The sequence below is a fragment of the Prinia subflava genome, chromosome Z (genome assembly GCF_021018805.1).
Source record: "Prinia subflava isolate CZ2003 ecotype Zambia chromosome Z, Cam_Psub_1.2, whole genome shotgun sequence".
Classification (NCBI taxonomy): Eukaryota; Metazoa; Chordata; class Aves; order Passeriformes; family Cisticolidae; genus Prinia; species Prinia subflava.
In genome coordinates, this window is record NC_086283.1 from 43,853,688 (window position 1) to 43,875,920 (window position 22,233).

Sequence of the window (22,233 nt, forward strand, 5' to 3'; positions counted from 1 at the left end):
TTAAGCAACAATAAGAGATCAGATGTTGATGCTATAATTACTTTGTAAAATGCTGACTTACCTTTCTTGCCTGGTGGTATGACTGTGTTCACAGACATCATAAGATACATTCCTGCAATCAAGGGCTGCCTGCAATGGAAAACTCAAGCTCTGGTAAACAAGTCCTCTGTAAAACAACTGCAAGTGACTTGATATGCAATCCCATTTGACATCACTAATTTCTAAACATTAGATTACATCTGAAACAGGTCTCATGAAAAAGCAGCTGTTTCACAGCAGCTCCCCTCTCCCTCTCTTTTTTGCTACCATTTCTAAAGCATTTTCTGCAAAATATGTGAAATAGGACAATGTTATCATCTGTGTAATTGCTGTTCTAATCCCAGATTTCTAAATATGAAGCTCTTAAAAGATTAACTCAGTACTCATAGCATAGCTGTGTCAAGTTTCTTAGCAGAAATGCATTTTTTTGCCAACAATAACACAACTTGGAAATTCTTAATGCTGTGAAGTATGTATTATTTTTATTTCACGTTTTCAAAGGAATCCAAATTTTTACTCCAATTAAAAAAAATACGTAAGCATTTTTACAAATACTCACTTTTGATGTGTCAGATGTAAAGTTACACCAGAGCAGTCCTTGTGTTTATCTGTACAAATTGTGAAACAGTTTCATCATTAGCAACCAAACCCTTTCAAATTACTACATATTAAGAAGATTTTTCTGCTTTGTAAAAAAATATCAGAAGACAGAAAAAGCTTTAATCTAACGGTGTGCAGTAAAACTGTTATACTGAGGAAACACTACTGAAATTTGCACAAACCTGATCATCTCAGCACTGCACTTATAGAAATCCTACTACAGAAAAGAACTTTGGTGGATGAAAACTACTGTACTAGAAAACATAGATCTTAATGAACTAGCATCCGGGAAATGAAATAGCGCCGTGTTTACACTAGCAGCAAAAAGTAGTTTTGTCTCATACGAATTTATATTTTGATCAAAGATAGAAAAATGAAAGATTTGTGAAAAGCAATAATTGTAGTCATTAATAATGCAGCTGCCAGAAATCCTTGTAATAGAATTCTTTAGGTGAACTTGGTATACCATTGCAGACAATTCTGCTTAAATTGGATATCCTAGAAGGTGAGTAAAAACAGCTAATTCATTTGTCAATGTATGTATCATCATTAGCTGATATGTTTGACATTGTAATTTAAAGACCCAGTTGTCTTGACAGTTACTCAATTACAGCTGGCCATCTGGGAGTTCAATCTTTGTTCCTTTTTAAGCAAGTTTCTTTTTTTTATCTTTATACAATAATAGCGGTAGTTAGAAGATGGATCTAACTCCAAAGTAAGTAAACAGAACATTTTGAAAATATATCGTCCAACAGTACATGTTTCAGATAAGAAAGAGATCACATTAGCTATGGTAGCAAGTGGTAACTTCTGAGAGCTTTTCCTCCAATAAATAGTCAGATTCCAGGCTGGAAAAGTAGTGCATTTGAACAGAAAAAAGGATAATGGCAAAAGTGGGATAACACATGGAAACTTGACAGATTAAAAACTACCAGTTCAGTTTTTCCCACATTAGATATTACAGTCACCTCACATGCCAATACTAATAGATAATTATCAGTTTGCTTTTCACCACCACTGATAGTAGAATTTACTAGAATTCGTTTTCATTATGTTCATAAAGTAGATTTGTAAATTAAGATATGTGTTATTCAAGTGAAATAGCTGCTAACACAAGTTTATTGGGTTCTCATAATGCTCATCATCATGGCATCTACAAATTCTTAGTTACTCCAGCTCTGTGCATTCCAACTTTTAGATTTAAAAATTTGAAGCGCTATACCACAGTTGCACCTTTACTAATAGCAACAAAAAAGCAAAGCCTTTATTATACACAGAAAAGAAAAATAAGCACAGTAGCTCTTTCATCAGTACTACCTACAAGAATCAAAACTACCAAATCAAAATCCAAGAGTGCAAAAAAGACAAACCTATTAGGACAAAAGAAGGGGAACGGTAAGAAAACATTCAAGAGAAAGAGAAACTAAACTTCTTTCCAATGGTTTTAGAAAAGGTTTTAGAAAAAGTTCAAGACATGTATGAACTGTTCATCCTCTTGCCTACAGGCAGCTTCACTTACAATCTCAATACCTCAGTGTTTGCTACAAAGGTCTTCATAAAGTCTCTTCTGCCCCACTCTCCTTATTTCAAACTAAATTTTGCTTATTTATGTAACACAGGTGATGCTCCAGAACTCACTTTTTTAAAGTTTAATATTGTTAGAACTCTGCACTACATGAATTTCGATGGAAATTGGAAAATGCTTGCTTCCTCTCAGAATATTATCACTTAAAGAAATAAAATTTTAAAATTTTAAAATGCAATCAGTCATTTTGTGTCTCTCAGTTTTGGAATTTTAGTTAAAAACATCATCATTCTATCTTTTGAAAACTGTTGCAGAATTATCCCTAAACCATAAAACTAATTTCATATTTGAAAAATTTAGCCCTTACTATGTCATAGTGTCTCTTAAAAGTAGCACCACAGGAGGAGGGAAAAAACCTCAAATATATTTGTTTGGCAGTATTAAAGTATTTTGACACAATTTGAATTTTCAGAGCATTTTCATCTAAATAGAGCAATTTCAAAATGAACTGAAGATAGTTGGAAAGTTGCTACTAATTATTACAATTGCTACTATATAAGGCAACCATCTCAAATCAGTATCAGGAGAAGCACAAATGAACTTCTGGCACAAGTATCTGCAGCACCGTGTTAAGAGTAAAACTATGGATGGATACATTAGTCTAAATCTTTTAGGAATTCCTACAGTGCTTTGTATGTCTGTTTGTAGTTGTATTTAGCCATAACTGACTAAATGTTTTTCTAACAACTGCAGAGGGATGCCAGAACTGATGTTTCCCTGCTTCGCCTTCCTTCAGTTCACCTCCTTGAAACACTCAAAGCTCTGAACACTTCACCAAAGGACACTGAGAAGTTGTGCTCTGCCTTTTGTATTCTGTACAAATATAACACAATAATATTAAATATTCCCTGCTTTTATGTACCCGTATCAAGCAAAGCCAATGGTCCATGTTAAACTAGCTTCAGATTTTAAGAATATAATTTTTAAAAATTGTGCATGACAACATTGCAATGATCATTCCAAGTTTAACTGCCAACAAATGTTAAAATTAGTTACAAAGAATACCGATTCCACTCCTGTTAAAAATGTTTTCTAGGAGAAGCATCTGAAATACTAGAAATACTCAACAGTTTTTCAAATTAAAATATTCACATCTTATGTGAAGGCAAATTATCCTAAAGAGAAACACTCTCCTTCTGTAAGCTGATTTTGCTAAGACTTCTGAAGCAAGCCTGACAGGCTTTCTGCTAATCTGTCTATCCAGATCTACAGTCCTGAACTCTTCAATTACATGCATGATAATCTGCCACAGACATTGAGACTTTTAGGACTTTCCAGATGCTTAAAATTCTATCAGTTTTTACTCATCAAAACAAACACTCTTCAAAATCTACTTTCTTTGCACTCTGAGTATGGGGATTATAAACTACTGAGCACTCTGCTCAAACTATTCAGCTTCTTCATTGCTCTGTTTCTAGTATTTCACAGGAACAGTATAGTACTCATTCATGGTGACTACAATATTTATAAAATTCTACTGCAACAGAGTGGCACTTTTTATGAAGCTTCAAAGCTTTAAACTTTGTTATTTCAAAGTCAGCCCCTGATTTGTACCACAATCTCCACATACAGTCTCAGAACCAGCTTTGCTTCATTAAAGGTAAGAAGTAGACTCAAAGCAAGACAATTCCAAAGCCAATGCCCATGGGGAAGTAACTTTGTACAAGTTATACTTAGAGCAAAGATACGGAGCACAAGAAATGAACTTGAGGTCTTAGTAAATTTGAATTCCTAGTAATATTGCATTCAAAACTGGTATCTAATATTTGATATATAAAACTACCTTAATTTTCTTTTCATGCTAAGGTGCTTGCACTTGCTGATCTATTCACTCACCCAGTATCAATTCAGTGGAATTTCTTTTAAAAGTCTAGTATGAAATCTGGAATGAAACTGTACCTTTATTCAATTTGTGAAAAACAAAATGCAAACACACTCCCCAGTGACATTTTCACAACTTACTTTCCAAATGGAAAGGAGACAATTGTTGATCCTGGTTCAATATAAAATTTTAACAGATGAAGACCTCATAAAGGTCAGAGATGACTGATTTGCTAAAAGGATATAAAAATACATCATAGCCATGAATCTCTGTGAATATGCAAAGCTAACTTTATTCAAGACACTAGCATATTCAGGAGAATGTGAAAGAGAAGCACACTGAATCTAATGTTCAGAATAATGTTCAGAGTAATGTTCAAATGAGAATATACACATTCTCATGAGGAAACAGATCTTTTGAAGATATCTACTAGCTTGGTGGCCAAAACTAATTACTGTCCCCAATCAAAAAACCCAAACCCAAAGATAACACTAGGAACTCTACATCCCCCTAAGAAAAGCAGGTACATCAGTGCTATTATATGTAATGTGGGTAACATAATTCTTGCAGGGAGTGATAGCAGGGAGAAATAAATCTACTCTCAGTAAAAAGGTGGGGGTAAAAGAAGAAACTGAACATGCAATATTGTTCATTGTGCAAAAAAAGAGAGAGAACAAGAAAGGGAATGAAAAAAAAAGGCCAAAGCTGAACAAAGATGAAAGATTTCCCTATAAATTTGCTCCAAAATATTGACAAAGAATCATAAATTGCTTCAAATAATGCAACAGTTGCACACATACAAATGTCAGAATGTGAAAACCTTCCATTACAGAATAGCTAAAAGACCTTATCACTGGTAACTTCTAAAAACTCTGATTCTTGGGTATAACAATTATAGTCTTACTGGAAGGGACTAAGATAATAATATGTCAGTTAGAAACAACATTAGTCTTTGTTACATGAAGGGAAGGAAAAAAACACATTCTAGGGATTAGAAAAACACCACATTTTTTAAAATTTTGACTTAAAGGTGCTTACATAGAAGAATAAAACAAGACCAGGATGACAACTGCACTGCACATCCCTACAGCTCAGGCTCAAAGCTGACTTTACAGACCTAAAGATGGCTAGATTTACTTTATTTTAAATCTGAACTCAAAACACTTACAACTATATAAAAAGGACAACAAAGTTCTGACAATTTTTTGTTTACTTCTATCCACTATCAGGCTAACTCCACTACAATTTTTGCTTTTATGATACAGAAATAAAGAAAATGAAACGGAGAAATCAGTATTCTTCTAAGATAGTTCTTTACACACGTTTTTGTAGAATGTATTTTTGATTCTCCAGCCTAAATTTTAATGTTTACTTTAAACAAGGTATAGTAAGTTTTATTTTGTAATCTGAGAGTAAAGTGTGTATCTGAATATAAATTCTGATCTCAGGATTATAGGTAAAAAGGGATGGAAAGCAGAATTATTTAATACCTGGTTAATGAAATGAAAGTATTCCTTTCAGAAAAGTTGAACATGAGAGTTGATGACTTTAACTACAGCATTTCCCCCCCCCAAAACTGATAGGAAATAAAATTAGGTGCTAATACATAAATAACGACCACATCAAGTAAAATATTTTATATTTGGAATTACTTGTAAGTCAGAATAGTAAACTCTGAACAATGCTTTGGAATCCTTGATGTTCTATTGAATGCATAACAAGTTAACTGAGCACATTTCATGACTTATCCTCTGTTTTAAATTGCATTAACTGCATGTGCTTACATACAAACTTCAATGACTGTATTCTTATGCTTTAACTCTATTCTTATTCTTATTTCTGTGGTTACCAACAGACATCTCATTACAGGAAAAATCCCTTTAGGTTATTCCTGAAATTTAAAAATACTTGTGAAACTAGTTGAAAATTATGCACTGAATATCTTTGACACTACTATGAAGGTTTAGGACATTTTATTAGATTAAAACTGTATTTTTCTCTACTGGAATTTTCACAGGTAGGCAACATTAAAAGCATTTCTTCTCAAAAATGGCAGAAAAGGTAGATTATTTTTTACTTTAAAAATAAAATCACAAACTAACAAGCAAAAAGCACTGAAAATTAGAGGGTACTCTATCATACTCTGTAACTGTTGAAACAGTACATGACACTGGCATCATCTCTCACATCACAATCCTATCAACCAACAACACTTCTTAAATTTCCATAATTTTGTGGTCTTACATCTGTGGCATTTCTAAGCCCAATAATATATATTCTAGGCAAAAAATAAGGAATTGTACTGCAGAGGGTCTGTTGGGGGTATGACATGATGTTTTTATTTCCGTTAACTATTTCTTTCACTGCAGTTTCTCTATGTGTGTAAGTGGGTTTTTTGAGTAGAAGTTTTGACTAGCAAGTTGCTAATAAAAATTTCCAAAGATGTTCTCAACGAATGTGCAGTGAAAGTTACTGATCTAATTTTTTTTTAGTAACTAGATACTCGTATATTATTCTTAGGAGTGAAAATTAACAGCTCAATGTCCTCAAGCAATCATGAAGAGCAGGCTGTTGATGAATATGCTCTCTTTAGAGGTTCGCAACTTTTATTATACAGCATTTCAGCAGGCAAAGAATCACGTGGGTTTTAAGGGTCCATCTGAACTCCCTCATGAAACTAAATTCTTTCAACTTCAGCTGTCCACATTTCCACTCAAACAGTGCTAGCACACTCAGTTTATTCCTTCCTCCTCCTCTACCAATATTGCCATTAAGCCATATAGCTTCATGTTATGGTGGAAACCGTACCTTCTGCTTCAGACAGTGCTGCTTAAAATTCTAGCTAAGTATTGCCAAAACCTTGCAAGAGATGCACAGAAGAGAGGCTGCATGGCACTGGGGAGCTGCACCTCCATGGTAACTTCTCTGTTCAAAATCAAGTACAGTCTGTGGATCATTTACCATGATACCCCAGAAGGACAGAGAGGCCACAGGCATTGCTATGAACATGAACTACTGTTGTAATGCATATTCCTCCCTTATTTTTTTGTTCTTATTCAGCCTTCTCTTCTTTCAAGTCCAACATTTTCATTATCACTAGCCCATGAGGTTTTTCACATTCTTGTTTAAATTCTACAGCAGTAATGTATCATAGATGAGTTCCATGGGAAATGACAACCCACAGGTTTTTTGCTCATGATGACCACAGAGGCTGTAACCCAAAAACTCTACACAGGATATGATTTACAGAGTAAAAGCAAGAATATATGCACCTCAAAGGTGTCTGAACAAGGCATTCCAGGTTTAACAAGCAAAGTGCAACATGAAATATAAACAAACAAACAATCAAATAAAATAAGCTCTGAAAATCTCTTATCACCAATATGTCAAGGTGCACTAATGAAATTCAAATTTCCCAAATCCCAGCTCATAACATATGGTCTGGATGAGCAGTGAGGGGGACTGAACACCAGCTGAATGTCTAGTTGGAGGATGGCAACTACTGGTATAGTCCAGGAATCAATATTGGCTTCAGTCCTGTTCAACATCTTTATTAACGACCTGGATGATGAGAGAAGTGCACCTCAGCAATTGCAGATGACACCAAACTGGAAGAAGTAAGAGATGCACCAGATAGTTGTGCTGCCATCCAGAGGGACCTGCACAGACTGGACTGAGGGGCTGACAGGAACCTCATGAAGAACAAAGGGAAGTGCCAAGTCTTGCAAGTGGGGCACCAACAGGCTGGGGAGCAGCTTGTCAGCAAAAGACGTGAGGCTTCTCAGGATGAGCATGACCCGACTGTGTGGCCTTGCTGCAAAGAGGACACATTTAGAACAATGTTTAGGGGTTCTCTGCTGCATCAGACAAAGCAGGGCCAACAGATCAGTAAAAAGGATCCTTTCTTTCTGCTCAGGACTGCTGAGGCCACATCTGGAGTTCTGTATCCAGTGCTGGCTTCCTAGTGTGACAATGACATAGAGAGTGTCCAGCAAAGGGCTACAAAGATTATGAAGGGACTGGAGCATCTCTCCTGTGAGGAAAGGTTGAGAGAGCTGGCACTGTTTGGCCTGAAGAAGAAGAGATGGATCTGGAGGGAGGGTGCAAAGAAGAGGGAGGAGCCAGGCTCTTCTCAGTGCTCAGTGACAGGACCAGAGGTGATGGTAACACACTGAAACAAAGAAGGCTTCTGCTGAACATCAGGAAACTTTTTCACTCTGACTAAGCACTGGCAGAGGTTGCTCTGGGGTGTTTCTATCCCTGAATATACCTGGACATGGGCTTGGACAATAGACTGTAGACTCCCTGTACTTGAGCAGGGAGGGCATAGGCCAGATGACTTCCAAAGGTTTGGTTCAGCCTCAACCATTATGTGATTCTGTGAAACACTCAATGACAAGGATAAGCATATTGCTATTCTTGAAATAAGTGCTTCATCTTAAACAAACAAAACAAAACAAAACAAAAAACCAAAAAAACCCACAAAAAAACCCCAAAAAACACCACCAAAAAAAACCAAAAAAAAAAAAACCAAAAAAGAAGAAGAGCCAAGCCAAACAAACAAACAAACAAACTACTGTCTCCACAAGCTGCATTTTTTCCAAACACAAATACTGTGACTGATTGGCCAGTGAATATAATCTGTACTCAAGTAAGATGACAGGTTAAGTATTATTTGTTTAAATTTCATTAAAGAAAACACTGAATTATATATGGAAACCCCAAGTTTCTCCCTAAAGGTAAAATTATTTATTTGCTTTTTGATTACTTTAAGTCATTTGCTCCACATTTTTTGAAGAAAAAAATGGTGTTCACCTTTCAATTATTTATAAACATAAATCAAGTTTATGAAGTCAAGTTAATATACAAATTGTATTAGAAATATGCCCACTGCAAATGGCACTAACAGAAAAATTATTTTCTGCAGGTAAATATTTTTGATGCTGCAGCTGATACAACTTACAGAGCAAGTTTCCAAAATGCGTACCTCTAAATGCACTAATATCTCCATAGTGTACCTGGAGAACAAAGTATCTGCTACCCGTTTCTCCTCCAACTCTGAATCCAACACCTAAGAGAAGGAAAACATATTGTTTTCAGAAACAGTAAAACATAAGATGATTCACCATCAATGACAATATAAAAAAAAACCAAAACACTTTACTGACTAAGAGTGAAGGAGTAGAAAATTTCAGACACCACTGAAGAAAACTTTGTTCTAAAGCCCAGGAAAACCACCAGCTCATTATACCAAACAGATTAAGAACCAAGGATCATAACTTAATTATGAATGAAGGTATCTGCTTTATGCAGAGAACTCTCTCTCACAATCAAAGAACATTAATACAGCTTCTATAAAAATCCAAATTAAAAATTATCTTTCGTCATTCATGTAGAATTTGGTGCAATTTTCATTTCTCATGCAACTTCTCCATGATACAAAACTAATTAACACTAACTTACTAAGAAAACATTGAGAATGAGAAGGAAAAAAAACTCTGCAGTAAAATATTTTTAGATTTAAATTAATAATATAGGCAGAAAAAATCTTCAGGAAATTATGCAGCTATGTTACTTGATGATAAGCAAGCACAGGCACAAAATACAATAGAGAAGCTTGAAATAATTGGAAATAATGAAATTGCAAGTCGTCACCATCACCAAAATGGATTTCTCTAAACCAGTTTTACAGTGAACATTTTTCAAAAGAAGCAGAGAAAGCACTTTCTTTGTATTTGGTCAGAGAATCCCACAGTTATAGGCAAAGCCAACTTATAAATGGGACTGCAGCATCTCTGTGCACAAATTAGTCATCTTTATGAATACTTCCTACAAACCTTGTATTTTTGCACAGTTTACCAACAAGAGAAGTATTAATAGCTGGGGTTTGACAGCAAAACGTCTACAGAATCCTCTAAGTACAAAACTTCTATAGACTCCTCAATGTAACAACTTTTTTTAACTTGACATTCTGATAACCAAATCAAGTAACACTCATGTTGGTAAGCCTGTAAATGGATTATTAAAAAAAAGCATTTACATGATACTACTCCTGGCTATGAAAATGGGTGGCAAAAGATGAAAGAAAAAATACTTAGAATTCAAGATATTTTCAGATCAAGGCTATACAGATGGCAGATATTTCTAAGACGCTTAGGAGTTATTACAAAGAAGCACCTTATCCTTTTATCCAGAAACACAACTCCAAGTAGCTTAAAATGTTTTGATTTAATTCAGCAGAGTTGCCTATTATACTAGAAAATGAGTATACAAGCATGTTGCTCAACTGCATCAAAACATTAAAAATTAAAAATACATTAAATTGTCAATGTATACTTTAAACAGGAAAAATTCAATGTTTCGATTGAATTTGTTTGTGCTTTCCAAACAAACAAAAATATTTTAACGTAGTTTGTATGCTACTGTAAGATACATAAATGGTAACCTTCTAGTACCATACAGTCGGAAATGCAAGATTAATGCTATATAAAAACAAACAGTATATTGTGATAGTTATCTCTCCCTCTGCTTTTTTTACTCCTACAGAAACCCAAAATGGTATACCAACAGAATGACAAAAACCTACAAGTATATTAGGTAGCATAATACGTTTCATAATGAGGTTGATATTTATACAGTTTCTATCAATTAGACATAACAAAAATATTATAGGATGTTCCCTGATATGCCAGGTTCTTATTTCCATGTCCTCCTTTTTCCCCTGCCGCTGCACACAAGAACTCCGTATTAAAGGACCAATACCTTTGGGCAGCCTGGTGGGTGGAGCATTTCTTGCCCAAGCATACAAAATGTTAGATTTATCTTTGCATGTTCCTTCATCACAGTCCCTAAAAATATGAGGAAAGAAAATGGAATATTATTTTCCAAATTTTGAAATCAGAAAACAGCAGGTGAGTTACATGCAAAACCAATAATTTTAAGATCTATGAAGATGATTTTTTGAATTGTATACTGACTAAACGCAGTTCTTTTAATGTAGATTGCTTTCACGGATAGTGGTATATGTTCCATCTTCTTTTATTTCCCTCCCTTTGCATTAAGGCAGTTGTGCTGATTTTGCATTGATTTTTAGTGAGGAGGGAAGAAGCTACCCTTGGAAATTATTTTTATAAGTGAAGCTGCTAAGAGCCTCCGCCATGCCTGACAAAAGTAATCAGTGACTAGTTTTGAATACTGGCACCTTGTTAAACCACTAGGAAGCTGAACAAATATTTGTTAAAAAACGAACAAGCCCCGGGAAAGTTTTCTTCTTCCAGCCTGGGAACAGGTAACAGCCGGCCTGGCCCGCTCTGTGCGGCCGGGCTGGGCAAGGCCAGAGCCCTTCCCGGGGAGCCCGCCGGGCCGGGCCGTGCCGGGCCGGGCCCCAGCCGCTGTTCACACCCTCTGCCGGGCTGGTTCCCACTCCCCCAGCACGGCCAGGCCGGGCTGCGGCTGGAATTAAACTCGGTTCGGGCCTGAGACCGGCCCTGCGCCCACAGCGGCCGCCGCCGTCCTGGCCGGGCCCCCGGAGATCCTGGCACAGCCCCAGCGCGGGCTGAACCCGTCACCGTGACGGCTGCGGCCACTGCCCTGCTGATTTATTAAAATATCAATATCGATCTAATATCGATATCCAACTGTGAAGGACAAAACATCTCTAACACTTAAAGTTAGAAAGTGTATGTTCATTGCCACGCAGAGGACAGCGCGTGGGATAGCTCCCTGCACACTGCAAAGATCACAGGTAATTGCAAAGCCTTTTATTTACAAAAATGTTGAACACACAAAATACAAATACATACTCATACCCCTGTCACTTCCTCTTCTCCGCTTCTATGCTAATTGACAACATGGCTATTAAGCATGAGTAGTTTGTTCCCTGAAATGGGTCGGTGGTCCTTTTGTGAGGAGTGGTCACCAAAAGGAGGAAGTAAAATGAGCCTTCCTTGTTCTAAACTTTCAACCTTTTCAATGCAGATGTGATTGATGCATTTCATGGGTTTCTGGAAAGAGGAGGTTTGCAACTGTCTGTTAGTTTCTCTGGTTTTCATAACTGACAAGCAATGACTTCCTAGATGTGGGGTAGCTTATCTTAAATTCAGTTAGTTTAACCATCCTCTAACTTTTAACTGATTTCAGCAAAGTTTATCTATTCATTTCAGCTAAATCAGCAACATCTATTGTTAATAATAACCTCAGCTTTTTCTAAAATCTTCAAAATTAGTGTCTCACTGCAGAAACCATCAGGACCTCTGCAGGCCCCAGGGAGACAGCAACTCTTTCACTGCACAGATCAAACTTGCAAAACATTGATCCTCTCTCAAGTGAGAGAAAAAGACAAAGACATGTAGAGAAACAACATGAAGACACCAGGGTCAGTGAAGAAGGAGTCAAGATGGGAGGAGAGTGAGCAGATGCTTAGTCTGAGGCTCAAAATCTTTTGCAAGACCATGGTAATGGACAGTGATACACTAGAAATACCCGTTTAATTCATGGGAACAGTATGGGAAGGTGGAGTGTTCAAACTACAGACATGAGCAAAGGCATTTGTGCTGAAGCAAGTAAATGCTGAAGCAGCTGTGATTAATGAGAAGCTTAAACAGAGAGAGATGAGAGTGATGAAGACCCCTAGCCCCCAGGGGAAGACCTCTTTTCCCAAAGATGAAGATGGTCACAGAGATAGATTAAGAGAACCTTTGCTTTTGAACAGCTCATCCTTGAAAATAGTACCCCATTCAAAGGAGTTTGAATGGCCCATGAAGGCAGCTGTGCGAAGGCTGCATGAGATGGGAGGGACTTTATGACTGTAGATTTCTGGGTGGCTGCTGTTCATGAGAATTGAAGCCACAAGAGAATGTTTCTTGTGGAGAAGTCCCCATGACATGGCAAAAGAGACTACTCTCCCTAAAAGAACTGATAAAAGACTATCTTAGATGTAGTATACTAGCTAAAGTTCCAAGTTTTGGCTCTGTACATTGCCAGCAGAAAAGAAAAAAAGGTTGTGGGGGGAGGAAAAGTGTTCTGAAAATTGTATCCCGATTCTTATTATTTTTTTTTCTTTCAGTTCTGTTTAAAATATTTTTTCTTCATACCCTTAAACATTTGAGCCTGCTTTGCTATTCTCCTAATCCTATCTCTCAGTAGAAAAGGAGTAAATAATTCTAGTGAGTGCACTGGCATTTATCCAATATGAAGACCCACCACATTATTTAGTGCACTGTCTGGGAAACAAAAAATTAGTGAACTAAAACCGCTACACTAAATTGGTGTTTCTGCCCAGTTTCAAACCTGAAACCGCCACATCAGTGTTAGACCTGATGGGCCCTGTCAGCCTGTTAATTAGTGATGGAAAAAATGAAAGAAAATTTTATGGTAATGAACTGTATGAACATTTCTAGCATTACTAACTCAAGTGATACAAAACTACTATGGCTGCCACATTTACACAGAGGAACAGGACTCATGCACAAAACATTAAAAAAAAACCCTACAAAACATAAAATTGTTTATTTAAAATTATTTTAAAAATCATTGTCAGAAAAAGTGAAAGGAATCTGTATACAAACCCACAGATAGGAGGCACTCATGCTCTTCCCTGCACTTAATGTGAGCTCATTGCTTTAAGTTAATTTTTATTCTACTGCATGATTTCTTATTTTTCAAAACAAAAAAATCACACACGTATACATACACACACACAAAACAAACAATCACCAAAAACAACCCCAAACAAACAAATTTTAAAAAATCCAAAACAAAAACACAAGGGGCAAAAAAAAAAAGAAAAAAGAAGGGTTTGCCACAAACAGGCCACAAATATTTAAAGTAACAGAGAGCTTGAGTAGTCCCTAGCCTCCACAGCTAGCACCTTGCAGGTGACACTGAGGGTGAAGAATGGAAGACTCCCAAAAACTAGTAAATTCTGGATACCTTAAATCTGCAAGAACTGGTAAACCTGAGGCCGAGACACTACCAAATCTGTTAAGGCCAGACACAGTAGTACAGACAGCACAATGTACCTGGACATCCAAGAAGGCACTGACTGCTATATGTGGGTGTAGGCTTCATGGATATACATGGATATACATGGATAATCAAACAAGGGACCCTAAGGAGGTTTCCAAACACCCACCTAGAATACACTTCTCCCTCTTGATCCTGAATTAGGGAAAAGGTTTATTTAGAGGGTGTATTTGTACCTTCTTTGAATGGCAAAGCATTCATGGCCCTGAGCACAGAGTGTAGAAGTCATTCCACAGGTGCAATATACACAGGTATGACTTTTAGAAAGCCTCACCCTGAAACTATTCAGACTACCTCAACACCCTAAAGCCAGATGTGATGAAGGTTGGCACCCATGCCAGTGTTTCATTCTAAACCAAAATGGTACAGCCCCTGCTCTGTTTATCACTGCTTGTAAAATGACACCTGGAAAAACATTTGTATATGAAATCATGGGGAAAACAGAGTGAGGAAGAGTATAAACCCACAAAAGACCAGGACATCTAGCAGATGCAGGCTCAATCATGTTTCTGTTGAGAACGGCTCAGCTGTATGTGCAAATGACGATGATGCTTTCCAGGTATCTCTCAGAGGTAACCAGCTCTTCTGGCATGTGTATCAAAACCACTTCAAGAGGATATTATGCATTTCTTTGATCCCAGTGAGCTTCACTGCAGCATAAGTATTGTATTTAATTCTGACCGAAAGCTCTGCCGTAATCATGAGAGTATCAAGAGAAAAGGGAACATGCCACTTCTTTTTTAGTAGTTATACTCACAACATGTATTTCTAGACCTTCATAACTAACAGTTTGGCCACCTTCCCCTTCAAACACACCACATTCCAAAGGACAGTCAAAACTTGTAAGTGAAATGTTGGATGCAGCTGCAGCTGAAAATTATGCAGCTTCCCACTGCTACTATACAAAAACACCCAAGAGACTTCAGGGATTTAACCTAGTATTGAGCTGTACAATTTGGAAATGTGTTCAAGAGATTGTTTAGGAGGAATGCCAGAAGGAACTGCAAGCACAGTCAGAGCTTTACCACCACACTTTGGGCCCAATAGTCTTTAATTTATACCACAGTATTCCTAAGAACACATTAATTGGGAAAAAACCCTGAGCAGGCTGCTTCAAACTTTCTTCTGAGAGGATACCAAAATGGAGGGGGAAGACTGCAGGGGACAAAGATGCAACACAGACACTAGTCTTTCATTTTGTTTAAAAAATGGTCAACTGTCTCATTTCACCATCAATGATAATCTTCAAGATCTCTTAAGTTTTCAAAAAAAAAAAAACAAACAAAGTTAGAGGAGATTGCAAAGAAGAGGCAATAAGATAAAGATTGAAAAGCAGGGAGCTAGTAGTAAGTATAAGTTTAACCAACAAAAAAATCACTGAAATTCATTGCTTCTTTACATACAAAAAATGAGTTTCAAAACCAAGTAAGTGACATAGAATACCTTAAAAATGGTCTATAGCTGTATATTATACAGTATTGCGCTAAAAAATTGACTCAAAATTTGGGATTGGATAGGGTAGGGGAAAGCCTACTGACAGTTTCTTGGATCTTTGTGGTTTTTTGCAAACTCTGCTGGACCTCCCAAAGGCATTCTCCCCAGTCTTGGGTAAGCTCAAGAGCTGTTTTTATTAATGGCACCGGGGTTTTGACTGATTACCTAGACTGAAAGTAAAATATTTCACTATGTCAGCATGAACAGTATTTGGCTATCCCTTCAGCACATTTGCATTGGTTATGGTAACAAATAAATTCTTTTATTTCTTTCTTTATTACATGGCACTCCTCAACGCTAACCAAGACTTTAAAAAAAGGGTAATTGAGGAGATTGAGTAAGACAATTTTTAGCTCTTGAATGTTGCGGAACATTCTGCGGCAGTGGCAATGGTAAAAAATTACACCTAAAAATACAATTTTTTTCCACTGTCCCACTCTCCCTCATGCAGTGAAATAGAAGTCCTTCACTGAACTAGTCACAACATCTTTTGCTAACTCTATTGAACTACTGATGTCAAAGATGTCCAGACCCATTCTTTGCTGCCAACAGAAACAACTAGTCTGACAGAGGAATTACCAGGTGGTCATCTATGACCTGCAGTTATACATTTTGTTTGCATTAGATAAAGTTTTTAAAGTTGCCCTGCCTGATCTCAAAATAAAGGCTATGTCTATGAATCAGCTCATTCACGACAGTTTATTTCAGTGTTAGGTTTGATGCAACAGAAGACCTGTCTTGCCAGGAGACTCACAAGTTCTGAATAATTCAACATTTTCTTTTAAAGCATTCAAGTGCATTCCTGATTATCTACAGAGAATCAGAACTTTTATCAATCAGTTCAGGCATGTTACTTCAATTTCAACATAGTTTGTTAGCTCAGGCAAAATTTGTCATCATGGCTGAACTGTTTTTAGATTAATTACGTTCAAGGAACAGAATCAGCTACACCATTTTTTAAATGCACTCAGCAAAACCTGTGTCAATGAGCCCTGGGCAACTTTTTTTTTTCCTGTGGAAAGGCCTGTGTATTTCAAGAAGGGAGAGCAACCTTTAGCATTTGTTCAGATGAAGATTCTACCACGCTGCAGTAAATGTTGAAAGCAGCACAGGTTCCACACAACTTGACAGCCTTTGGGAAGGCCAGGGACATTTGCAAGAACAGTGTTAAATCACCACAAAAGGCAGTAGGCCAGATGGGCATCACAGATTTTGGCTTAGCACTGCTATGGCCAAAGGGCAGCTAATCCCAACAGAGTCATCTGCGATGCTTCTCATTCCTCCCCACTCAAAACTGGTCTCAATGAAACTTCACACATCAGGAAAATTAATTTTGACCTTGCATTCTGAATGTTCCTTACATCCTATTTTTCCGTAACACAACTAATCCATATCATGATGGTAAAAAAGCCCTTGACTTAAAAAACTGTATGTAACTAATATTGCCAGAATATTGAAAAAGAAACGAAAAGAAAGAAAAAAAAATCTATGTGGCATCCCTAATTGAATCGAAGCTGGCTCTGTAAAAATGTTGGACATGTAAAAAGTAAAAGAAGGACTCCTGGTAAACAAGTCTTACAGCAGTCTGCTCAAACAGCTGTTCTTTCCTGACTAGAAGGAAGAACAAGAGAAGTCATCATTTGCTAATCTTCAGGTAAACTAAAGGAACAGCAAATAACCGAAGAAACAACAGTGAAGACCCATAACACACAGTCATCAGAATTACCTAACACAATTAGGTTAAAAGTTTCTAGCACTCTTTATTTTATGTAGAAAACACATTCTCTTTCTAGCCTTGCAAATAATGGCAGGCAGAACAAGATAAAAAGCTGCAAACCACTGCAAAAATGGGGATGTGAAATGTTGAGACAGTTGAACACAGAAAAGCTGTCTGTTGGGAAAAGAAATTAATAAAAATTCTATGCTTTCAGTTTTACTTTGGTCTAAACTTCTTAAGCATCTGCCTTTCTTGCAGAACTGTGTAAGATTACAGCATTTTCAATATTAGAACAATTGGTTGTTAGGTAAATGGGAGATAAGACTTTTGCGGAGAATTTGTTGTGTACATTTAAAATAGTAATCAAATCATCTCCCCAAAACAGGCGTTCAAAATGTTTTGGGGTATTTTTTCTGAAAATATATTATACAATCCTATACTGTTTAGTTCTAAATTCCAGGTCTAGGTACCTTTTTGGTAAATACTTAAAAGATAAATTATGATTACACAACTCTATCAGAACACCTGTAGTAAAATTGTTCTACAATTCAGAATAATTCATATAACTTCTGCAGCATCAGCAAAAATACCTCATCTGTTCTTTCATGAAAACCTACAGAAAATTTGCAAAGTTACTGGACAGACAATTAATTTCCACCCACCTTCACATTCTTTTCACTTTGCCTCCACACACCTATTTTACTGGCATTGGGTGTTTCCCTCTGCTCTCACTGCTTAGGCATTTTGAAGGGCAAGTCAACTACCAAATCACTTGATAATTTTTGTCATCTTATCCTTCACTCAGTTTCATTCTGTACACCTGCTACATGACTTCGTACAGAGAAAAGCAGCCACCTGTAGGTTGAAGATTAGATTTCTTTGTATTCAGTGACTCTTTCTTTACTATAGCTTCTGCCTGCTCCTTGAAGACAGTCAATTAGTCCTGAAGAATGTGGAGGAGTTAGTTTAAAAAAAAGAAGAAAGCACTTTAAGTGTGGAAAGACTAGATTTTTATACATTTCTTCTTCATTTCATATTTTCCTATTTTTCCAAGAGATCTAACACTGGAAGAAGTTTAAGCAATTAATACTGAAAAAGAGTTGGTTAATAACAAAGCAAAATACAGCTCTTACCAGTAATTATCAGTAGAGGAAGGTTCATTACATCCAAAGAGTAACATGTGATGGACTGTGTCCATACTGGCATGAGGCTTAAAGTCAACTGAAAGAAAAAATGGCAAAACAAGTAAGCTATCCATAATCTCACCGTAAGTTACATAACCAAGATTCATCTTGTGCCATTTTCCCCTGCAATACTACAAATAAGGCAAGTACATCCCCACCCATTTATTTGCCTTCTGCATGCCACTTACACATTTTCCTTAAATTTTCATTCAACAGCCTTTCTTCTAAGCTAAAACACTGTACTTCATTTATTTATTAAGAAACTTTAGGTTCCAAATCAAAACCACTGTATTTCCCACAAAAGTTAAATATGATACTTAGTTAATGTATCAGTGTATTCTAAACCACTAAGTTTTACCAGTCTAGTTGCAATATAACTTTGAAATCTGCATTTGTGATTTAACAATACTCTTCTACTCTTTTTGTACTACATAAAAAATACAATCAGTAAGTTCCAGTTAAGAGCAACTAAATCTTAGGCATTAGTAATATCTTCTTCCATTAGTAATATCTTCTTCCATTAGTAATATCTTCTTCCATTAGTAATATCTTCTACTTGGCTTACATTTTCCCTGCATCTTTCTTGGGACAACAGTTCCAAGAAGGGATTATGACTGAGTCTCACTAATATGTCAAATCCTTTGGTATGAAAAACAAGATTTTTTTAAAGTCAGCATGATCTCATTGCCCAAATATTTCTCATTATTAGAAACTTAGATGTGAACGTTCACCTCTCAAATGTCTGTTCTTTAAACTATGCCACAGATAACACACTGGTTTAGTTTCACAAGTACTTGTGAGTCTTTTTAGCAAAGTAAAAATTTTACCGACATCATGGGAGTAATATCGACCATGAATGTACAATGATGGCATTTCTAAAAGCAAACTACATTCTTTATTACTACTGAAAAAATACGCCAGTTCCAGGGAATGCAATAGTTTTTAACCTTGTACGACAGCAGAAATTCTGAAGACAAGCTGCGCCTGCCGTTACATGTGCACAGTGAGGAGCCTCCAAGTAAATATCTTTTAGATATTAACATGGGGAGATGGGGAAGCTACAAACCAATGAAACACTGTTCTGCTCCTGAAGTTTACGGCATTACCTGCACTCAGAAATCAGTATTTTAACACAGAGCTGTGGCAGGGTTCCTGAAATGAATGATGATGTGGGTTATTCTGCCAGTTTCATGGGGACAAAATATCAAATAGCTTCTAACCCCATTTCTGGAGCTGAGATCTGTTGTGGAAAGTAAGGAAAATCAGCCAAAGTTAAGGCATGCAAGTCAAGTTTTAGCTTGAAGATAGGTGATCCAGCTGTAAGGAAATGAGCATGCCAGAGTCAAGGGCTTGGTCTGGGAAGTAAGAGATGTACCCATATGTCCTGAGAAGGTACTTTGAGTGATATATATGAATTCAGAGCTACAAAAGTTGCCAGCATTAAGGAAGTTTAGATAACCCAACATCTTTATTTTTCTACAAGCAAATTCAACTTGTTGCATGGATAAAAACCTAATCTGTGTTATGGAGATAATTTTTGTTCTGATGTTTTTATCAGTAACAATTAATAGTGAAATTATGGTTTATGCTTGCATGGCAGAGGCAACCTATCACTCTGTGGAATTCCAACCTTAGTTTTCAGATGTTTTCAGGGTGTTTTAAGCTGCTGTTATCAAGTGAAAGAATAAATTTCTGAAAGGGTTTATAAGCAATATACATGTGAAATTTCATTAACCTTACTGTCAAAATTAATACCTGTATAGAAATGTGCTGTAAGTACCACTTATAAAGACAGCCTTCAATAAAGGTAAAATGGAAGGTTAGGCCTGGTAGCTGCTAAAGCCACCACCTGTCCTACTGCTTAATACTGTCTCCCTGTTTCTTTTTATTTCTCTACCACTCTCCCATTGCAAGTATTTATTCTAATGAGTGTTTCAGGAAGTCTTTTATTTGCTCCACATAGTGCCTATTACAATGATATACTAGAGCACAGACATGACCTTTAAGCCTTTTATAAAACCTATTACAAATACCTTACTAAATGCTATTCTTACTAAGAGAAAATAATGCACCAGAGCTAATAAAGCAAAATCAAATTTTCTGGCATACGGTATTTTAGCTGATATAACACATCACTGCTTAAGGAAGCATTGAAAAACCTCACAATCAGTCTATGAGCTTAAGACAGCTTTGTACAGGTGGTTACACTACGGTTCCTGTGCTATTTTCTTAGCAGCACACCCAGGTGTATAACTTTCCAAAGAGAAGGTTAAAAGAAACAAACAAAAAACCCAGCCTAAACCCCCTGCACTGCAAAAGCCTTACAGATTAATGTGGTATTCAAGCCAAATGCAGTACCTGTCAGAGAATGAGAAAGCAGTCAGGGTTTGAAGGGACCTTAAAGATCATCTTGTTTCAACCCCCCTGCCATGGCAAGCACACCTTTCCACTATGCCAGGTTTCTAAGAGCTCTATCCAATGTGGTCTTGAACACTTCCAGGGATGGGGCAACCACAGCCTCTCTGGGCAACCTGTGCCAGTGCCTCACCACCCTCACAGTCTTCTAGTAGCTAATCTGAACCTACTGTCTTTACTTTTCCCCTTGTCTTGTCACTCCATGGTCTTTTAAAAAGTCTCTCCCCATCTTTCTTGTGGGCTGAAAGACACAATAAGGTCACCTGGAAGTCTTCTCTTCTCCTGAACAACCTCAATTGTCTCAGCCCTTCCCTATGACAGAGGTGCTCAATCTTTCTCATCATCCTTGTGTTCCTGCACAAGACTTGCTGCAACATTCCAGCACTTCCTATGCTGGGAACTGTCACTACCAAAGGCTTAAGAAATATCAAACAGCAGTCCTATTTTCCTAGTTGACACCCTCCACATTTTGGAACAGCAGATTACTCAACAGACAAAAATAGTCAAAATTTTTTAATTCATGGAGAAGTGATACAAATTATTACTAAAATAACAGCAGCAATTTTCATATATATACTAAATTGAAGTCTGACCTAATTTCTTCATCAAGTACCACTTAGAACTACAAACTCAAAGAGAAACAGGAATGAACAGAACATGACATCAGTTTAACCTTAACAGTGTGTCCTTAAGCTATGTATTTAAAAAACTAATTTCTAACAAGTTAATCTTTACAAACAACAATTTGTCTTGGGTTGAAAAATGTAACCAAAAAACGTGTATTTTCTTTCCATCTGTTGAAACCGTTTGGGAGATACTGCTCTTTATCTCTTGTAATTCTAGGCGGGAAGAGGGCAGATGCCTTCTGATAATAGATCATCTGGGGCAGTATTTCTTATCTCTTTCTTTGTCTCCCTCTCTGGGGGATATCTTCTGTTAATAGGCCATTAAGGCTCACCAATGACATGACACATTACATCATCCCATTGTGAGATGCACCACCCAGTGAGGAGGAGCCAACCATTCCCTACACAGATAAAAATGTGGACACAGGAACCCCAGACATCCTCTTTTTCACTGGATTCTCAGAGGAAGGCTGGACTCATCTCATCACCACTACAAATCATCTCTACTCCAACAGAACCACATCTGTCATAATCTCTACTCCAACAGAAACACATCTGTCACTCCAGGAGGACTTGTTTGGACTACTTCCAACACCCTGACCGACAGGGTGCCAGGTTGTATTCCTGACTCTGTCAGGGTTCTCTACGATTTTTGTTTGTTTGCTTGCCTTTTTTTTTTTTTTTTTTTTGTATTACTGCATTTGCATTTTTATTATTCCTAGTAAAGA

General features: G+C 36.9%; 1 protein-coding gene across 8 annotated transcripts in view; it reads right to left on the reverse strand.

Annotated features, from left to right (window-relative positions):
• The window catches only part of PAM (peptidylglycine alpha-amidating monooxygenase), a 125,895-nt gene that overhangs the window by 41,795 nt on the left and 61,867 nt on the right, over positions 1-22,233 (reverse strand). For all 8 annotated transcript variants that reach the window (XM_063421676.1, XM_063421674.1, XM_063421675.1 and 5 more), the window contains exons 5-9: positions 18,414-18,501; positions 10,809-10,894; positions 9,034-9,117; positions 599-647; positions 62-129 (exon numbers count right to left, since the gene is read on the reverse strand). In XM_063421676.1, the coding sequence (XP_063277746.1) occupies positions 62-129; positions 599-647; positions 9,034-9,117; positions 10,809-10,894; positions 18,414-18,501 (375 nt within the window). The remainder of the gene's footprint in view (positions 1-61; positions 130-598; positions 648-9,033; positions 9,118-10,808; positions 10,895-18,413; positions 18,502-22,233) is intronic.